The following is a 19104-nucleotide window of genomic DNA, read 5'->3' on the forward strand; positions in this document are numbered from 1 at the left end:
TTTTTTAAAAAAACAATGCCCTGACTTTGGATGTGTCTATTTACATTAGTGAAAATAATGCATAAACATGACATATTACATACATTTTACAGGACTTGCCTATCTAGGGCAGCCCTTCCCATTAGGAGATAGGTAGACATTTCAGCTATCAACAATGTCTCGATTACTGCAGATGTATCTTCACAGAGGCAGTTTGGCTCCACGGAGATCCTGTTTCGGCCTTTTAAGATGCAGCTGAAGTTATCCTCAGTACTGCTCAGTGAAGCATTAGTACAACCTATTGTCACAAGCACTCGAATAAATCCTGCAAACATTGCCATACTAAATGTTGGAATAAATGCATTCATGTGCAGCATTTAACGATTCTCTTCTGCTGATCTCTGCCTCCATAACCAAACAATACAGAATAACTACACTACGAAAAACTGAAACATTTTGAGACATTTTAATGTGATAATGCGCTTTAACAGATGCAAAGATGATTATTATTTTGCCCTGTTCACATACTTCAAGGAGCTAAATATAATTTACCACACTGCTTTTTTTTTCTAGTTGTATGACATTTGATGTTTGTTTTAAGGGTTGTGACACACTGCTGTGATTATGATATTAACCTGAATTCTACCATCCAATTATGTGGATACCAATACATTGTGCTTCTCTCAATTGTTCTGTTCTATCTTCAGTCATTGACTAGTTGGGTCAAATAGTCTGTTTCTGTGTTCTAAGGTTCTGTGTAATTTGTCATCTAATTCAAATGAATTGCAATTTTCCATTTGGTTGTCAGAAATATATAATGACAATGAGAAGGAAATGTGATATACAGTATAGGATATACAACACAGACCCTGGGACTAGCTTTTGGATCGATCTGGAAAACGAATCACAAAAAAGCACTGCAGTCTGGATGTTATACAGACTTGTTACTGCAATTTCTCTGGCTGATTGACTCTTGCATTGGGATCATGAGTCCTCATTGAAGTAAAGTTCACGTGACTGTTCCTTATCCTCACGTTACCACAGCAACTGAGGATTGAAGCAGCAGCCCTCAAAAACATAAGGGTATTTCAGCATTGGAGAAAAAGTCAAAGGAAAACAAACCTACATTTTTCTCTCTAAGTGCAAAGTGATAGATAACTAATTGAAGGTGGCCATCTTAATAATTGGGTGTTTTTTTGTTTTTGCTAAATTGCCTTGTTTGCAACCACACAGTCTGTTTGAGTTAAGCAACAGAAGCATAAAACAATCATGATGTACACAAGTAAAGTGGATGATAGAAATCTGCCATGGCTAAAAGAAAGTAAAGAAAAGAGCACACCAAGGTGAGAGATACCTTCAGTAATATTCATATATATACAGTATATACACATATATAATACAGTAATATTCATCATAAAAAGCAAAAGTTACTTTCATCAGCATATATTTATAAGCTTATGTTGTATAAATTGTATGGTGTGATTAAAAAAAAGCCAACAACATTTGTAATTATTTGAATCCCACAAACAAGATATTAAATAAGATATCTTCTGCTTGTGGGATTCAAATGGAGTCAAAGACGATATCCCCGGCCACTGAAGGCGGTAAGCAAGGTGAGGCGGGGGCAAGCAATACACGTTTACACGTGCGCAGGCCTGCAGAATTATTTTTCTAATGTACCGTTTCAGGCCTGGTCGAGCTATGTATGAATTCTTGATACAGTAACAATACAGTAAGACAGGGTGGGGTGTTTACTGTATTAAAATGATATTTTTTAAAAATGTAAATTTTCATAATGTGTTTGCTTAACATTCTCAACTTTTTTTCATAAACCATGTTTGTCCAGGTTAAGGTCAATTGAATTCCAGCAATGGGAATGATACCTTACAGTCGAGAAGAACCTTGAATCGGCTGCCAATTCACTTGAGAGATGCTGAATAACTGTTCTGGATTAGGAAGTCCCTCTTCAGAAACTAAGCGAATCAACGCTGCAATTTAATCCTAAAGTACAAGGGGTAAGGCATGTCAATTCAGATCAAATTAAAAATAATTGAGTTAGAAGATCAAGGAGAAATATATCTTGCAATACGATGTTCGTATTGAAACTCTGTGAGTGATTGAAAACACTTTTTCATTATTTGCATGAATATATATTACAGTGTTAGAATCCACATTGTTATCTCTACGGTTTTCTGTTTTGAAACTGAAAATGTATCAGTTTACTGATGAACTCACTACAAAGTAAAGCAGTTGATTTCCTGGTCCCTGAATGGCTTATCAAGTTTATCCAGTGAATAACTGAACCAGATTCAAAAGGTCTCCGATTCGAACTTCAGTCTGTGTTTAACTGTGGAACACTCTCCCTCAAACCCTCCTTCTTGCCCTCTCTCTCCCCTTTTCAAGTCCCACCTGAAAACCTTCCTTTTTGGCTATGCTTACGGTCACCTCCCCCAGTTTGGAGTCAGCCTCCGCCACTGTTAAGCGCTCTGAGGCACTGCCCTACATGGAGGGCACTATTATAAGTGCACGTTGTTGTTTAGTTAGCTGACCTCAGCCTGGGTGGCACTCGGGAGCTAGGATTGCCTTTATATCTCCAGATTAGGGAGAAGAAATTCAATCAGGGCTCCTCCTCGTGATTATTCTTCATTGACTCCTGCTGGAAGTGTTCAAGCCTGGGCATTGTGTGAGGACAGGCTTTGTCTCAGTTTGCAAAGCCTTCTGCATTTGAATGTCTGTTGGCAGTTCATACGAATAAAGCTCCCCCGTTGAATTTTGCGAGCAATGCAAACTAAAACAGGAGCCTGTTAAAAAATTTTTAAACCCATAAGAGGATTACTTACATTACTTACATTTCCTTGGTCCTCTAACCTGTTTCATTATAGGAATATCAGTATGTTTCTACATAATGGCCTGAAACACCCTTATGAAGAAACACACTGAAATTTCAGAACAAGACGATATAATCGTAAAAATCAGAGGTAGGCATTTGTCAGAATACAGCTGTGTGATAATGTCTTTGGGAAAATGCACTGGAATACAGTGGAACTTCTTTCAGCATAATTCATTTTAGTCGTAAAAACTCACACATTTCTATTTACGCAATCACAAAAATTATGAATTGTATATTGATAACATCGCTACACAAATGCAGTCTTTTACACTGTTTTAGAATGGTGCAATTACAAAATTAAGTCTGCAGAGATGTCAGTAAGGAAGGAATTATTTCCTATCAGTATTATTTGGTAAGTGGATAAAGTCTTTATATATAAGATGCTGACTCAGGACAATTCACTGCTCCTGTCATTTGTCCATTAGGGTTAATAAACCGGAACATGCAATTGGAGAAGATTAAGATTAAGGTAGCTCAGAATTTGCAGTATGAATCACACGTCACATTGAGGTTGGTTCCTCATGTTGGCAGAAGGTCTTTTGCCTGCTTGCTTGCTTATTATAGGCAAAAAGAAGATCAAATTTCTTGGGAAGACATTCAGACTGACATCAAACTGAAGTGGTGTGTATTGAACTATCAAACTCCAAGGGGTGTTATTGTTCTGAGCAAGTAATTGATTTTGGTGTTTCGGCAACAGCATTTGTACTGTCTGTCTTATGTTGTTCTTTTGGCCAAAGTAAAGTAGTAACACAAAAAATATCACGATGGATATAGGGGGTTTGCAGACAGTGGTGGCCAATTCTGCCTATATCTCTGCCAGGGGCAGTTTTGATGGGAATACCAATGTCCAGATGACCAGAGATAAAAAATTCCGAGCCAAACTCAAACTTCCTCACATTACTCAAAGTGAAACTCTTAAAGACAAGATTGACCTGGAGTTTGAAAGTATCTGTGTCAAACAGCCCATCGGGAAACGACTCTTCCAAGAATATTTAGAGAGTGTGGCAGAATATAAACCTGCGAACGAGATCTGGAAGGATATTGAAACCTACAATACAATTGAAGATGAAGATCGGGTTCAGAAAGCACAAAATATCATCAGCAAATACTTGGAGTCGGGGACTAAACTTTACTGTAGTTTTTTGGAAGAGAAGAGTATCCTGAGAGTAAAGGAAGATTACCAAAATGTCAGGGACGACCTCTTTGCAGAGTCCGAAGAAGCCACTGTGAAGTTCTTAAAAGATGCTCCCTTTGAGAATTACAAAGAGAGTATGTATTTTGATAGGTTTCTGCAGTGGAAGTGGCTGGAGGCTCAACCCATTGGAGAGGAATGGTTTCTGGACTTCAGAGTGCTTGGCAAAGGAGGATTTGGGGAAGTGTCTGCCTGTCAGATGAAAGCAACGGGAAAGTTATACGCCTGTAAAAAACTGAACAAGAAAAGATTGAAGAAAAGAAAAGGATATGAAGTAAGATTGCATAAATTTCACTTAAAACTTTATTGCGGTAAAAAATATCAAAAGGTGCATGTTACATCCTGCAAAATGTGGGTTACAGTAATTGGATTAGGGGATGCCAATAACTAGCTGAGGTATGATTAACAATCATCTCAATGACCTTCCATTTGAATCTGACCTAGGAAATGGATTAGCAGATACAGTCCACTTATGGGATTCTCAATAGTGTAAACAAGAACAAGTTGCATTTATATTAGCACCTTTGACGTTGGGAAGATGTAAAGCATGGCTATTTCCTCCTCTTCCTCAAAATAAAGTAAAACTCGCATAAAGTCTAATCTGTATACATTGCATAAGTCATACCAAGTCCCGTTAGGCAAGTTTGACTTGGCTCATCCTTTGCATAACTCATATTAAATGTATAGTCACAACTGATACAACTTAAATGAGGTTTACTGTAAAATCCATTTCTGCTTTGCACAGAGCACAAATGCAATGTTTATAAAACTGTGCCTGTCTTAGATGGATGGTAAATTGACATTAGAATTAAAATTTTCTCACCAAGTCCAGTTGATAGTGGCATTATTTTCAATATCTTGGATAAACTTGTGTCTTCAGATAATTTTAACATTTCTTTCCTCGCAATGAAGATAATTTATATGTAACTTAATTGAGTAGAGGTAAAAATTATGTATAAATGAAAGGCAAAGATGGTAAAAATTAAAGAAAATAATTAAGGTTTAATACTTGATTAGAAATCTTTAATGCTGAAATCTCCACTATTGAACTTAAATTTGTACAGCTGAGGAACCTGGAAAATGAACGTACAGATCCGTCATAATTGTTCACCTTAGAATATTGACTGCAAGACATCCTACCTGTTCATGTAAATGACTTTGTTCAGTAATGTACTGTATTTCTGCAGGTCGGTGTAATTGATGGCCTGCAGGACTTTAGAGCAATAGCAGAGTTGATATTGTGCTTTGGTGCCAGTGAGAAAAACAACAACAAATTGCATTTATATAGCACTTTTCATGTTGGGAGGACTTTGCACCCGAGCTGGGGGTTGGAATCAAGAGGGGTGAAGGGCTAGGGGGCTGGGGGGGGCAGGATGACTAAAGGCACAGTCAAGGGAGGGGGTGAGGTGAAAAATTCTGGCATGGAGTTCCAGAGAGTAGCGCAGAAAGACTGAAGGGCCGACCACCAATGCAGATCCAGCAGCTGATTCCCTTAAGCACAGCAGCAATGACCCAAATAAAAAAGCTATATTTGGATAATTGAACAACCCCCACGGGGGAACCTAATTAGCTTTAAAACGTTCCAGAGGATGAGTGCCGTGATTCCCTTTACTGACATCAGCAGGAAGATTGGATGGGCACAAATTAGATATCATATGGCACCTTTTAAAAATCTAGTCTACCTTGTAATGGTCAATGTCCGATCAGACAATGTTCCACTACATTAATGGCATGTTAATTTTCCTGAGCATTCTGTATCTCATCAGCATGAATCCTTTTGCTGTTTTGAGACTTAATAATAATCCCTGCATTTAACTTCTGCTAATTACAGCCACAAATGCCTTTGCTGTCCTTTTGCCTATGTTAGTACAGTACTATACTGTGGAAAACATGGTGTTAATAATGTCAAATAGCCTGAATCGATAAATATGTGCATTTATTGCTAAAAGGCACTAGAGTTGGGAAAGTACACCTGTGCATTAATGTAAAATGTTGCGACAGGCAAAGTTAACCTTTTTATAAATTTTATAAATAGATGTAAAAGACAGTCAGCAACCCAATATGCTGCTAAAAGAGATTTCTGATGATGACGATGCTCAATGACTGAACAGTATGATAATCTGCCAAAAATGTAATTTGAATGTGATACTTTGGCATAAAATGAATACGTTCAATTGTTGAAAACAAGACCGGTATCTTGCATTTGCATTGTGCTGTGGAATTGTATGGGCTTTGAAAATGTGGAATATGCTGCGAAAGTTGTAGAATTAATTGGATAACGTTAGATATACATAGAGATGGATTAGATAATAATCCTTGCATTTGATATGCATTTATAGAAATACATACAAATTGGCAATCATTGCCAATCTCACCTCTGAGAAGCCAAAGGGAAAGTTGGTACGGTCGAAGTTTGGATCAAGGCACGTTGAGGGGACAGAGAAAATGGGAGATTGGCTCTGAATCTAGCCCGTGCTTTGCTAGACCAGGAGTTATTTCATACTGGTGCTAAGTTCTGAAAGTAGAAATAACTTTCAGTTCTTCATCACTGACATCCTATATCTTTACGAGCACTGTTTTTTTCAGTCCCATAAGTGTAAACTGGAGAAAAGTCTGCATCAATATGGCTGGGAGGATGGGGAAAAAAAGGAAGTAATCTTTGTCTAGGATTCCCTTTCTAGTTTAATATTTAATGTTGTACTTGCTAATACTATGAATAAATCAATGTTTGTTGAAAAATAATTTTTTTAGGATTAGTACATAGAGTAACCACACTGAGCACGAAAAGGAAAAAAAGTGGAGCGCTGTATCTTAGTGGTTAGAGCACTCACCTCGCAAGCAAGAGGACCTGGGTTCGATTCCCGGCTGGGTGAAACGTTGAGTAAGTTTCCTTACTCCACACATCTGCTTACCTAGCAGTAAGTAGGAACCTGGCTGTTAGTTGATTGGTGGTTCGCTTTTCCAGGGGTAATAATTCCTTCAAAATAAATAAAAACAATTTGGTCACTCAATCCATGAGTGGGACACTGCTGTGCACAATTGGCTGTCGCGTTTCACTCACAAAATATACAGTCAATTCTCTTTACAGTATATTCTGTGAAGCGCTTTGAGACTTCTCAAAGAAGTGATAAGGTGCTATATCAAATGCACGGATTATTATTATTAACGATATTTCATCCCTGAAATGCTTGTATTATTTTCTGGCACAAATGCCTTCCTATCAAAACAGACACACATACACATATTTATCTACAATAAGGTTTAAATCCAAGTGTTTAAACATTGGATCCTGCAAATATTGGACACTGCAAGTGTCGGACACTACAAGTGCATTCCCCATCAGAAACACTTCCATTTTTTCCACCAGAGATTTCTGTGTAATAAGGATTTGAAACTGTTCAAACATTGGATTCTGCAAACTTTGGACTTTGATAACATTGCATACTGTGAAATGAAACTGCATTCATTTTCCATCTGGACATCCATTAAGTCTTCATCTTAGCTGGATGTGACATGAGAACACAAAGCTCAATTTGCATCTTAGTCTCTGCCATAACTGCTGGAAATTGATAAATTATTTCATCTATTGACCAAAAAGCCAAGGGCCCTAGACAAGATATATAGTATGTTTCACCAGATATTTTACCATTTCGATAATGCATGTTTAATGAATTTGCAAGCCAAAACATTTTTGCCACTAGAATGGTAGCAAGTATCATTCTTCTTGAGGTCTCCAAAAAATTCAATCTTGCTAAAGTATTTCAGTCTTTTGTTAGGAGACATATTGGTGTTCACAAATCAAACACGGCATTGACATTCAACAAGTACACATTCCTTGTTACTTTGGGATATTTGAAGCGGTACTCGTACAGCCGAATTGATGTTTAATCTGTTAGTGCACAATTTATCAAACTAGACAGGCTCCTTTGGAGGATTTAGCAAGAATTGCAAACTTATTTTGTGACTACAAGTGACCTGTAACTCACTCTATCTAAAGTGGATGAAAGTTGGACGCTTATCACTGTTGGGTGAGATGGTTCCAGCCTCATGGAGACTGCATTGCAGTGCTTGAGGAAGTTATAGGACTAGGGACCAATAATTCTAGATATATTGTCAGATTAATTTATGTAAATGGGATATAATTGTTGACCAATATTAAAATGGATAATCTGTAATAAATTAGGTTTTTTACTATTGCAATAATAATCGTTGTATTTGATATACGCTGTATTTTGTGGGTGAAACGTGGCAGCCAATTGTGCACAGCAGTGTCCCGCAAACAGTTGTGGATTGAGTGACCAAATTATTATTGGTTTTTTTCTTGAGGGATTATTTGAAGTGTTTACCCATTGTTTTTAATTCTCATTCATGTTTTTTTTTAGATGCTCCATAATATGCATCGTCCATGAGACTATAAGCATTCTTGGGAGATATTTTACAGCATTGGATGATGATGGTGAAGGGCAGATTTCCATAATCACCAAATGTGTTCTAATGAGAGGGAAGGTCCACCTTATGCAAAATATAGTAAAAATCTTCACTGTTTATTGCTGAATCCTCAATGATCCCTACACAAGAGTACCTGAAGAATGGGAGATGTTTGTACTGACATAAGAGACACATGTTGGACGCTGATGCAATGCTCCAACTATCTTCTGAAGGAAGTTTAGATAATTGACCAGTCAATTGATAATGCCCATGTCACCAGGGTGCACATTATCAATGACAGTAACATTATGAATTGGGCTGGGCCAAGGTGACAGAGCAAATGGATTGTCCATTCAGTTTTCTCAGCACACAGGTGAAAAACCCTCCTCCACATTGTTCCAGGAAGTAGTCTGTCAGAGTCCTTATAGGCATTTGAAGACTTTCCCACAGTAGCCTAAGGCCAGGATTAACACCTGTAGCTCAGGTGACAACCACTCCCTCTAAGGTATTGTGCAGTGAAGGAACATCCATAGACTAATCCTGCCAAAGCTTGGCAGCTAATCAGGCAGAATAGTTTCCTACTGTTCCTATATATCCTATATATGATCCTATGCACGTTATTTTTAGTGGTTCATCATCACTGTTTGGACATATCGTTTTGTATATATTGTTGCATGAATTGCTCAGGTGCTGCACACATTCCACAGAGACATTTCTTCTTTCCCCATTATGTTTTTGCTCAGGTTTTCTTCCCTTCTCACTCAATTTCTTCTGCTGCAGTATGGTTCGATGGTTCTAGTACTTCATCTGAAAATGCTATTCATATGTGAGTCTTCATCACATTGGGATTGCCTATTGAGAGCATCACAGCCAACCCTGATCCTGTCCTCATCCAACATCCATATACCGGCACTTTCCAGCAGATGTAGTTAGCAATCAGGAGCAGACTTTTCCCTCACTAGCCAGTGGCACTCACACTTAATTGAGACACTGTCCAAGTTGAGAATAGCTAACCAAGTGTGGGGATTCAAACCTGCAACATTTGGGGTCTGTATGGAGTTGTATTGCTTGGGAATGTGCCTTTACCCACTTTGGCTTCAGCTAAAATTCTTTACAGATCACGCAGAACAAATTATTTTCTTTACAGATCAACACAGATCATCTCTTAAATTTTGTGCAACTGCTAATATTCAGCTGTTAAACATTTGAATTTTCTACCCTTTGCTTATCTTTTATTTGCCTATAATATTTTTTCTAGCTGTTGAAAAAAACACATGTGTTTGTCATGAGTGTTCCCAGTCTCCTCCCACCCCATCCCCCTATCCAGGTTTTCTAATTGAAATGTAATTTAGAACTCTGTAACAGTTTTTTTGAAGTGAATAAAGAGTAGCACAATAAGCATATTTCTCTTGATTTTCCAGGGTACTATCGTGGAGAAAAGAATCCTTGCACGGGTTCACAGTCGTTTTATTGTCTCCTTAGCTTATGCATTTCAAACCAAAGAAGAACTGTGTCTGGTGATGACAATTATGAATGGAGGAGATTTAAGGTAATCAAGTAGAATATAATTAGAACATTTCTCTAAAGATTTCACAAGTGCAACAAGCCACGTATAACTATGATGTATCTGATTCATTTTACGGAAGAATAAAAATGCAATAGAACTACAATCTGTTCATTAACTGGGTCAAGTTATCATTCACTTTGTAATTGGTCTTTTCTGGGAGCTATCGCATAGCAGCTTGAATGAAAGCTTACAGGATTTAAGAAATAAATTTTCTTCAATGAAAAATTGTAGAGGATGTAGAAAATTGTAGAGGATGCTTGTAAAGGATGATTCTCTGATCGGCAATAAATTCCTGGACCTTGATGACAAGAGCACTATGTTTTGCTCTGCTCTGTTGAACTTAATAGTGTCAGTTAATAATGAGAAATTATATTCTAAAATGAACCCAACACGGTTTTTATTTTGGTCAGTTGAGGTCTGACGCATGCAAAAAAACACCTCACCATATTTAAGATTCTCCGAGCCAAACTTCTGAGGGTTCCACATATGTATGCTTTCATTTTGTCTGGTATACAGGGCACACTTTCTCTCTAGGGACACGCCCTTCTTACCTAATCTCGGAGAATTTAGACACAGGTTGGAAACCGCAGAATATGTATTGACTACTGCTGCTAAATGTTTCTTGTCTCTGGCTCCAATAACCTAACCTTCCTCGTAACCACAAGATCACAACACAGGTTCAAGTGAAGAATGCCCTTCAGTGCCTTTGACTCAGATGTTACCACTTTCCAGAGGGAAGTTCTTTCAATCTCATTGTTAAGAGGTGAAGAACGATGCTGACAATAGGCAGTCTCATAAATTGGTGGTGGCACTTGAGTGCATTTGCTATTCAATACAAAGTACGATTTGGGGCAGTAATTCAACTTGTGGTGGACAGAAGTCTATTTAGAGTTTAGTTTGTAGTTAATTGTAGATGGTTACGGTTATTAAAGTAGTTACGGAGCAATGAAACTGATATTCTGATTTGACGTTTGTATTCTTCTACCTTTCTAGGTATCACATTTACAACGTTGATGAGAACAATCCAGGTTTTGGTGAAGATAGGGCATGTTTCTACGCAGCTCAGATTGTCTGTGGCATGGAGCATCTCCATCAGAACAAGATTGTTTACCGTGATCTCAAACCAGAGAATGTTTTGCTGGATAATGAAGGTGAGCTGAGAGATTCGAATTCATCAAACACTAAGCTGGTAAACAACTTAGCTTCTACATTGCTGCTATGTTTATACTCATTTCTCCTATATCAAGGATGCTTTTAAATTCCTATGATTGATCCAGAATAATTAGACGCAGAACACCAGCCCATGATAGCATCAATATTAATCAGTGGTCACTGAGGAATTTTGGAATTTAAAATATAGAGAAAGAGAGAAGTGCAAATTATGGAACCGCTCAGTAAAAACATACTAACACGGCAGTTGGTGGAGGGAGAGGTACTGTAACGTATGTCAGATCATTGGATCACTAACATTTAACTGAAACATCAGCTCTAAATAATTTGAGATAATTTTGAAGTGAAGAGCAACAAAGTGAACAGCTTTATTATGAATATATTTTTCAAAATACCTGGAACAGCAAGAACAACTTGCATTTATTTAGCACCATTGAAATCACTATCATTCATTGAAACAGCCTGAGGTCACTGAGGTGTCTACATGAACTTTAAAAGTTAGGCTATAAAGATTTCTAAGTCATATAAACTGATATAATTTGGTTCAATCAATGGTAGTTATACGATACTGAGTTGTTATTCAATTGTGTGAGCTTGGTCCGGTTGAAAACAGTCTCACCTTTGGGACTAAAGTTTGAGGTTCAAATCCCGTGCTTGTATCAAATGCAAGGATTATTATTATTCACTGAATCAATGAGGAAAAATGTGCAGTATAGCTTAGTGTGTTATTTGTCTTCATTAACACAAGGAATGCTTTAAGCTAAGGTAAATCTACAAATGTGTTACTGTCTCCCATGTTCCCATTATTTTAAGCATTTCAGATCCAAATGGTCAGTGAATTTGTTGCTTAGTTCCCGCCAAGCGCTGATAAGGTAGCGTCTAGTGAAAGGCTAAAGGGAAACTTACTTGACAAAGCAGGATGCTAAAGTACTTTGACTAGTCCTGACGTCCTGCATACAGAATGAATGCACCCCCTTCCGCTCAGCTAACTCAGGCCTGCTGCACGTCTCCTGCTCATTCTGCATTGCTATCAGTGAACCATCAGCTTCTGCACCCCGAACCTCTGGAACTCCCTCCCCTTCCTATTGTCTTTAAACCTATTAACCTGCACGCCTATTGCCACCTTCCCATTCCTCCTTCTCTCTTGCTTGGCATACGATCTCGCTTTGAAGTGCTTCGAAATGCTAACCTATATGAGGGGCGCTAAATAAATGCAAATTCCATCAGATGAGGTACAGTTTAAAAGGTTACTATGGGGCTGGGGGGAAGAAGAGGAAAGCTTGTCGACCTGTGCCAGTCTTGCACAGGCTCCAAACATCCTGTTAAAAAGTGACATCGCACAGGCATGAGATCAGACTACTTGACTGCCTTACATTTACATGGTGTCTTCAGGAGATAAAAGGGAAAAAAAGTGAAATGAGGAAATATCTAATTTCTTTCTTTTCTGATTGTTTTTGCAGGACATGTTCGTATCTCTGACCTTGGGCTTGCTGTAGAACTTGGTGAAAATCAAACCAAGACAAAGGGCTATGCAGGAACTCCAGGTATGTTTATCAATTGATCATAAACACTAGCAATCCTGATTAGGCTTTGGCGCAGTCTGAGAATGGGAACTAAAAAAAGCAAATTGTTTTAGATGTGCAAAACCTATGGAGAGAAATTTCACTTGAGTCAAGATTTATTCTATTTACATATTACAAAGCATACTAAGTGCAAATTGGCTGTGGTATTCACCCACAAAATACACAGTCATTATCCTCTACAGTAAATCCTGTGAAGCAATTTGAGGTTTCTTCCGGACATAAAAAGCTTTATCAAATGCAAGGGATATTGTTATATTATAAGCAGAATTTGATGAATTGTTGACTTCAACCTTAACTTTGTAGCTGGGTTTCTGTAGTTTTCAAAAGAAACTTATAGAAAACTGCCATTAAATTAAGATTTTATTTAAGAATTTGCCAAATTCTGGACAGTATAAAATTCTATATGAATAGACCCAGATGGAATTACCTGCCAGTTTCTTCCTCCGATTTTTATTTCTTTGAAAATATATCTCATTCATTTACTTTGGATGTCCTAGCAATGCTTGTTTTATATGGACAAGTAGAATGAACAAAAGTCTTGCTGGTCTAATCCAGATCCTAAAAAGAAAAAAATCTGAAAAACCTTGTCATATACAAGGTTTCAAGAGAATTTCAAAGTCAACTTCAGTGACTTTCTTTTTTTACTAAGAACAAAGTAACCCTCTAAACAACATGTTTGTGTCTCAAATATTGGTCCGTGGCTAAGATGAGTCAGGTGACGCAGACAGACTAGACAGACTGGTTTGTTGCCATCAAAATACTGTATTGTTCTTTGTGTATGATCAAGTGTAAAGTGCCACCTCACTTGCCATTTCCTGCACTGCTTCTTCCAGTCATCATGCGATTTACGTCACGTAAGTGACTCATTTACATGCAAGAAATTTGTGCAGCCTTTTGTGCAGCAAAATTCCATAAGCAGTCATTCAGTGAATAATAATCCTTGCATTTGATATAGCGCTTTTCATGTCGGGAGGACGTCCCATAGCGCTTCACAGAACACACTGTAAAGTGAATTGACTGTATATTTGTGAGCGAACGCGGCAGCCAATTGTGCACAGCAATGTCCCACAAACAGTTGTAAATTGAAAATGACCAATTTATTATTGTTTTTGTTTTTCGGAGGGATTATTATTAGGCTCTGTGTGGAGTAAGGAAACTTGCCCAAGGTTTCGCCCTGACCTGCCTGGAATTGAACTCAGGTCTCTCGCTCGCAAAGCGAGTGCTCTAACCATTGAGCTACAGGACTCAATGATCAAATAATGGGGAAGGTTGTTGGCCAGGATACCAGGAAAAAATGCCTTCTCTTCAAATTTACTTTGCAAGAATCTTTAGCATTCACCTGAACAGGCAACCTTGTTAAATTAAATTTAAATTAAATTTAATTAAACTAAATAAAATTGTTAAATTAAGGAACCTTGCTTTAATGTTTCATCTGAAAGATGGCAACCTCAGGCAACACAGAACTCTTGTGTTCTGCGCTGGATGTAAATAACATTGGAACACATCAAAGTTGAAATTGACGCAAATATTTCCAGCTCTTCTTCCAAAATCATTTTTCTTCATATTTGTTTACTAAGAAGTGCCTCGTTGAAATTCTGTTGCACAGTATTTTAATTGTAAATGATAATATTATTATGTTACTATTTGGGCATCAAAAAATTTATTTAATTGTTAGCTTTATCCTCTTTCTTTCCTCCCCTCGACATCCTCCCAACATGAAAGACCTGATGTGAATGTAAATTTGTATTATTGTTGTAGTACCCAATTTTTTCATTTGTTGGGTTAGCTAATTCTTAAACTGAAATGTTTCCACTTCAGGTTTTATGGCCCCAGAGTTGTTAAAAAGTGAAGAATATGATTATTCAGTGGATTATTTCACGCTGGGTGTCACAGTGTATGAAATGATTGCTGCAAAGGGACCATTTCGAACCAGAGGAGAACATGTAAGCAGCCATCTTAAATCGGGGTTAATACTTAGATTGTAACTATTTATAGTTTGTTCAGGGTTTTATGATTATTGATCATAATAAATACATTCCAGTTGGCAAAACAAGTTTCTGATTGACGAAGAGCTTATTGATACAAAACCTGAGCAATAGCTTTTCACATTTAATTGTGGAAAATAATTGAAAATAAAATGTAATTTGGTGAGCAGAAAGGTCACAGTATAATAATTTGCACACGTTTTAATGTTTCAATGCAATAAAACAATTAAACATGTTTCCCCTCTTACATTTTGCTGATAAAACTCTGAATTGAACTGGTGCTGACTGCATTAAACAATAGGGTTGCCCACTTGGTATATTAATATTTTAGTTCTCATGAAATTCTTATTTTCTGTTATTTGACCAGATTCAACTAACCAAATAGAATTTCTAAAAGTAGATTAAAAACCCAAACTAAATGAAGTAGCAGTGTGGTAAAAGCTGCAGTCCAAAATGTGGAACATTTCTTGAATCTTTCATTTTATTTCAATTATTGCCTTGCCTTAAAATGTTGCTGGGCAAGATAGTTAAGCTCTGGTACATGTGTGAAACTATTGCAACTTGGGACACATTCAACTGAGTTCTTGAATCCTAACTTTCACAAGATCACAAGAGTGATTCAAATGAAGAAGGCCCTTCGGCCCATTTGATCTCATCCTTTCAGAGTACGCAACCTATCGTTTTTTGCATTACCAAATTAAGTTGTTCTCGTCCAGCATTCTTGCCTTAATCAACTTCCTGATAACCTGTTCCAGTCATTAATTGCCATCTGGGTAAAGAACTACTTTCTGAAATTGGCCTTTGCAACATTAATATTTCTATGTAAATTATATAATCCTATGAAATTTGGTTATGGGGAGCGTTTGAAAAATGTAACGTGTGGTCTGCTAATTACCATCAGTGACAATTAACATCTTGTGCATTTTTCTTGACAAAATGAGGAAAGAAAAGAGAGAACAGTTCTTCCCCAGTGAGTGCACACATACTACCACCTTGGGGAGTTATGGGGAAAAATTGCTATTGGTTGTTCTTTGTATAGTCCACACAATACCCCTGGAAAATACATATCATGATCTCACAGGTTGTGCATTTTAGCCATACTGATAACACCATTCTCACCAACAGTGTGACTAACCTCTTGTTCAAAGCAAAATTAAGTGCAAAAAACAAAGGTCCTGTCCCGATTCATTCCTAGATGAATATTAGACATTAGCAATGTCTTTGAAACAAGTTAAACATTGTTTTTTTTTCCAGGTTGAAAACAAAGAAGTAAAAAGACGTATTCTTAATGACCCAGCGTCTTACACAGAAAAATTTAGTGAGCCATGCAAAGCATTTTGTGAGGCTTTGTTGGAGAAAGATCCCAATAAGCGCGTTGGATTCAAAAATGGAAACTGTGATGAATTAAAAGCACATAGCTTCTTCAAAGATATCAACTGGAGGAAACTCAATGCCGGTAAAGTACATCAGTGGGCCTTTAAATGTACAAAGTTGCTCTATAAATTTGGGACTGTATTTCATTTCTGTTAACCAAAATTTTTTTAGGACCTGATGGAACACGTACCAGGTCCAATCTTGCTGAACATACAGGATGAGCAGGAGAGTGATGCTGGAGTAAAATCACAGAGCTAGGGTGGTTTGAGGGTGTGACGGGATTTGTAAGTGAGAGTGAAGACTTTGAAGTCACTGAGAGCCAGTGAAGCCTGGCAAGGACTGGGATGATGGGCAAAAGAAGTTTGGTGTGGCGTGAAGATGTGTGTGCCTAATTTTGGTCAACCTGAAGCTTGCAGGTGGTAAAACCTGGGAAGCCAGCGGAGAAGGGAATGATAAGTCAAGTCTGGAGGTGACAAAGCATGTATAACAGTTTCAGCTGCATTAGGCGTGAGCTAGGAATTGAGATGGGCAATGTGGTGAAAGTAAAGGAAAAGTGGTCTGCTTCAAGGACTAGATGTAATGAAGGACAGAGTGCTGAGTTTGGATCGGAACACCAAGACTGTGCATTGGCTCAGTCAGTTGGTGAGAATGTATGGGAAAGTTTGAAGAAGTTGGAACCAGAAACAAGGAGACGTTAGTGAGTAAATATTGATTTGCATGTTAAACAAGCAACCCTTCATTTGCATATTGTTACAAGTAGAAAAAATAATATAGTTCTAACAAGTGGCTATCAGCTATAGTTTATTTTTACTGTAACAATAATCAAATCAAATGAGGAATCCTTTTTCTTTGTCAGATTTCATAATTTTACAGCCTCAATGGAAATAGGAACAATATGTTCTTAATATCCCGAAGCTTGATTTTACGTGAGATGTGGTTAGTGTGCTCAATGTGAGGCTGCCTTTTATTATTTGACACAACCTGGTTACTCCCCCATAGATCACATCAGTTCTTATCAATGGTACTTTATCCTACCCTCATTTATTTTACTTTCAATAAGTAAACTTAAGCTGAACAAATGTTGCCCAGAAAGAATCAGACAAAATCTTAATTTCATTAAGATTCCAATCATTTTCCTATTTATGAAACATTGGACTGAATTCCAATATTACTGTCATAAGTGCTCCGAGATGCTACCTCACATGAAGGGTACTATATAAGGCACGTTGTGGTTATTACTCTTGTGTCCCACATATGGAAATTGAGCCCACTTTGAGCACAATTTCCCATTTCATTGAAGCCAATTTAGGATGGACCAGTAGTTTTCCTTCTGGAGCTCAGACACTCAGTGTTCACACACGGACAACTCAATGTTTACATAAGGAGAGTTTGCTGAACATTTTAGTGAGGTGAGGACAACCCTTTCCATACCACCAAGTGTAATACTAATAATAATCCTTGCATTTGATATAGCGTTAATTCACGTTGGGAGGACGTCCCAAAGCGCTTCACAGAACACACTGTAAAGTGAATTGACTGTATATTTGTGGGCGAACGCGGCAGCCTATTGCGCACAGCAATGTCCCACAAACAGTCGTAGATTGAAAATGACCAATTTATTATTGTTTTTGGTTTTGGAGGGATTATTATTAGGTGTGTGGAGTAAGGAAACTTGCCCAAGGTTTCGCCCTGCCTGGAATTGAACTCAGGTCTCTCACTTGCAAAGTGAGTGCTCTAACCACTGAGCTACAGGACTCCACAAGTGTACCTGTAACAGAGAGCTGCTTTGAGAGTAATAATAATCCTTGGATTTGATAAGCTCCTTATCACATTGTTGAGACATTTCAAAGCCCTTCACAAGAATATATTGTGGAGTGGATTGACTATATTTTGTGGGCAAATTTTTAAAAAAATTTAAAAAAATCACTGCCCTGTTTTTTAAACTCATGTGTAAGAGAAAGCAATAGAATAGTATGATTTGATTTAGATTTCTCTTTGATTTAGATTATTTGCTTTCTTATAGGTATACTCCCACCTCCCTTTACTCCAGATTCCAAAACAGTATACGCAAAAGACATCCAAGACGTGGGTGCCTTCTCAACTGTGAAAGGTGTTAATTTTGATGATCCAGACAAGGAGTTTTTCGATGAATTTTCAACTGGAAACATTACCATTCCATGGCAAGAAGAGATGATAGAAACAGGGCTCTTTGGAGAACTCAATGTGTGGGGACCAGCTGGTGGATTACCAAATGATTTAAGGAGAGATTCTATTCTGGAGCCTCCTCCTTCCAAATCAGGCGTGTGCTGCATTGCTTAAACATGTAAAGAAACTGTTCTAGGCTTCATATTTTAGGAATAGAATGGCTCATGTACATACTTTGAAGCTTAAGGGGAATTTCTGAAAGATTTACAAAGAATGTATAGCACGGAAACAGGCCACTTGGTCCAACCAGTCCAACTAGTCGCGATCTTCTATTTGTGACCCCTGGTATGGACTCTCCCAACCAGTAGAAAGAACCTATTCATGTTAACCTTATTGAACCCTTTTATAATTGTAAGCACTTCTATTAGGTTTTCCATTAAAATGTCTCAAATAAAACCCCAATGCATTCAGTCTACCCTAATCCCAGGAACCTGCCTGCTCTGGTATCATCCTTGTAAACCTACGCTGTACTCTTTCCATCGCAGTTATATAATCTTTCTATAATATGGAGACCAGATTTGGACACATTACTCCAAATGTGATCTTACCAAGGTTCTATACTACTGGATATAAAGCCCATTGGCCTTTTTAATAGCCTTATCTACCTGTGTAGCTATTTTTAGAGATTTGTGGATCTGAATCCACAAATCTCTTTATTCCATTACTCCTCTTAGGTTCCTACCATCTAGACTGTAGATGGCTTCTTTATTTTTTTCCTACTGAAGTGAACT

General features: G+C 37.7%; 1 protein-coding gene across 1 annotated transcript; it reads left to right on the forward strand.

Moving 5' to 3' along the window:
* The first annotated feature begins 3633 nt into the window (after positions 1 to 3633).
* Positions 3634 to 18577, forward strand: grk1a (G protein-coupled receptor kinase 1 a). Its single transcript, XM_007891608.2, has 7 exons — positions 3634 to 4335; positions 9911 to 10038; positions 11050 to 11207; positions 12687 to 12770; positions 14628 to 14752; positions 16049 to 16250; positions 18192 to 18577. The coding sequence occupies exons 1-7, from the start codon at positions 3634 to 3636 to the stop codon at positions 18485 to 18487; spliced, it is 1695 nt and encodes a 564-aa protein (XP_007889799.1). The 3' UTR covers positions 18488 to 18577.
* The last annotated feature ends 527 nt before the right edge of the window (positions 18578 to 19104 follow it).

This window comes from Callorhinchus milii, unplaced genomic scaffold, assembly GCF_018977255.1.
Source record: "Callorhinchus milii isolate IMCB2004 unplaced genomic scaffold, IMCB_Cmil_1.0 Scaffold4, whole genome shotgun sequence".
NCBI lineage: Eukaryota > Metazoa > Chordata > Chondrichthyes > Chimaeriformes > Callorhinchidae > Callorhinchus > Callorhinchus milii.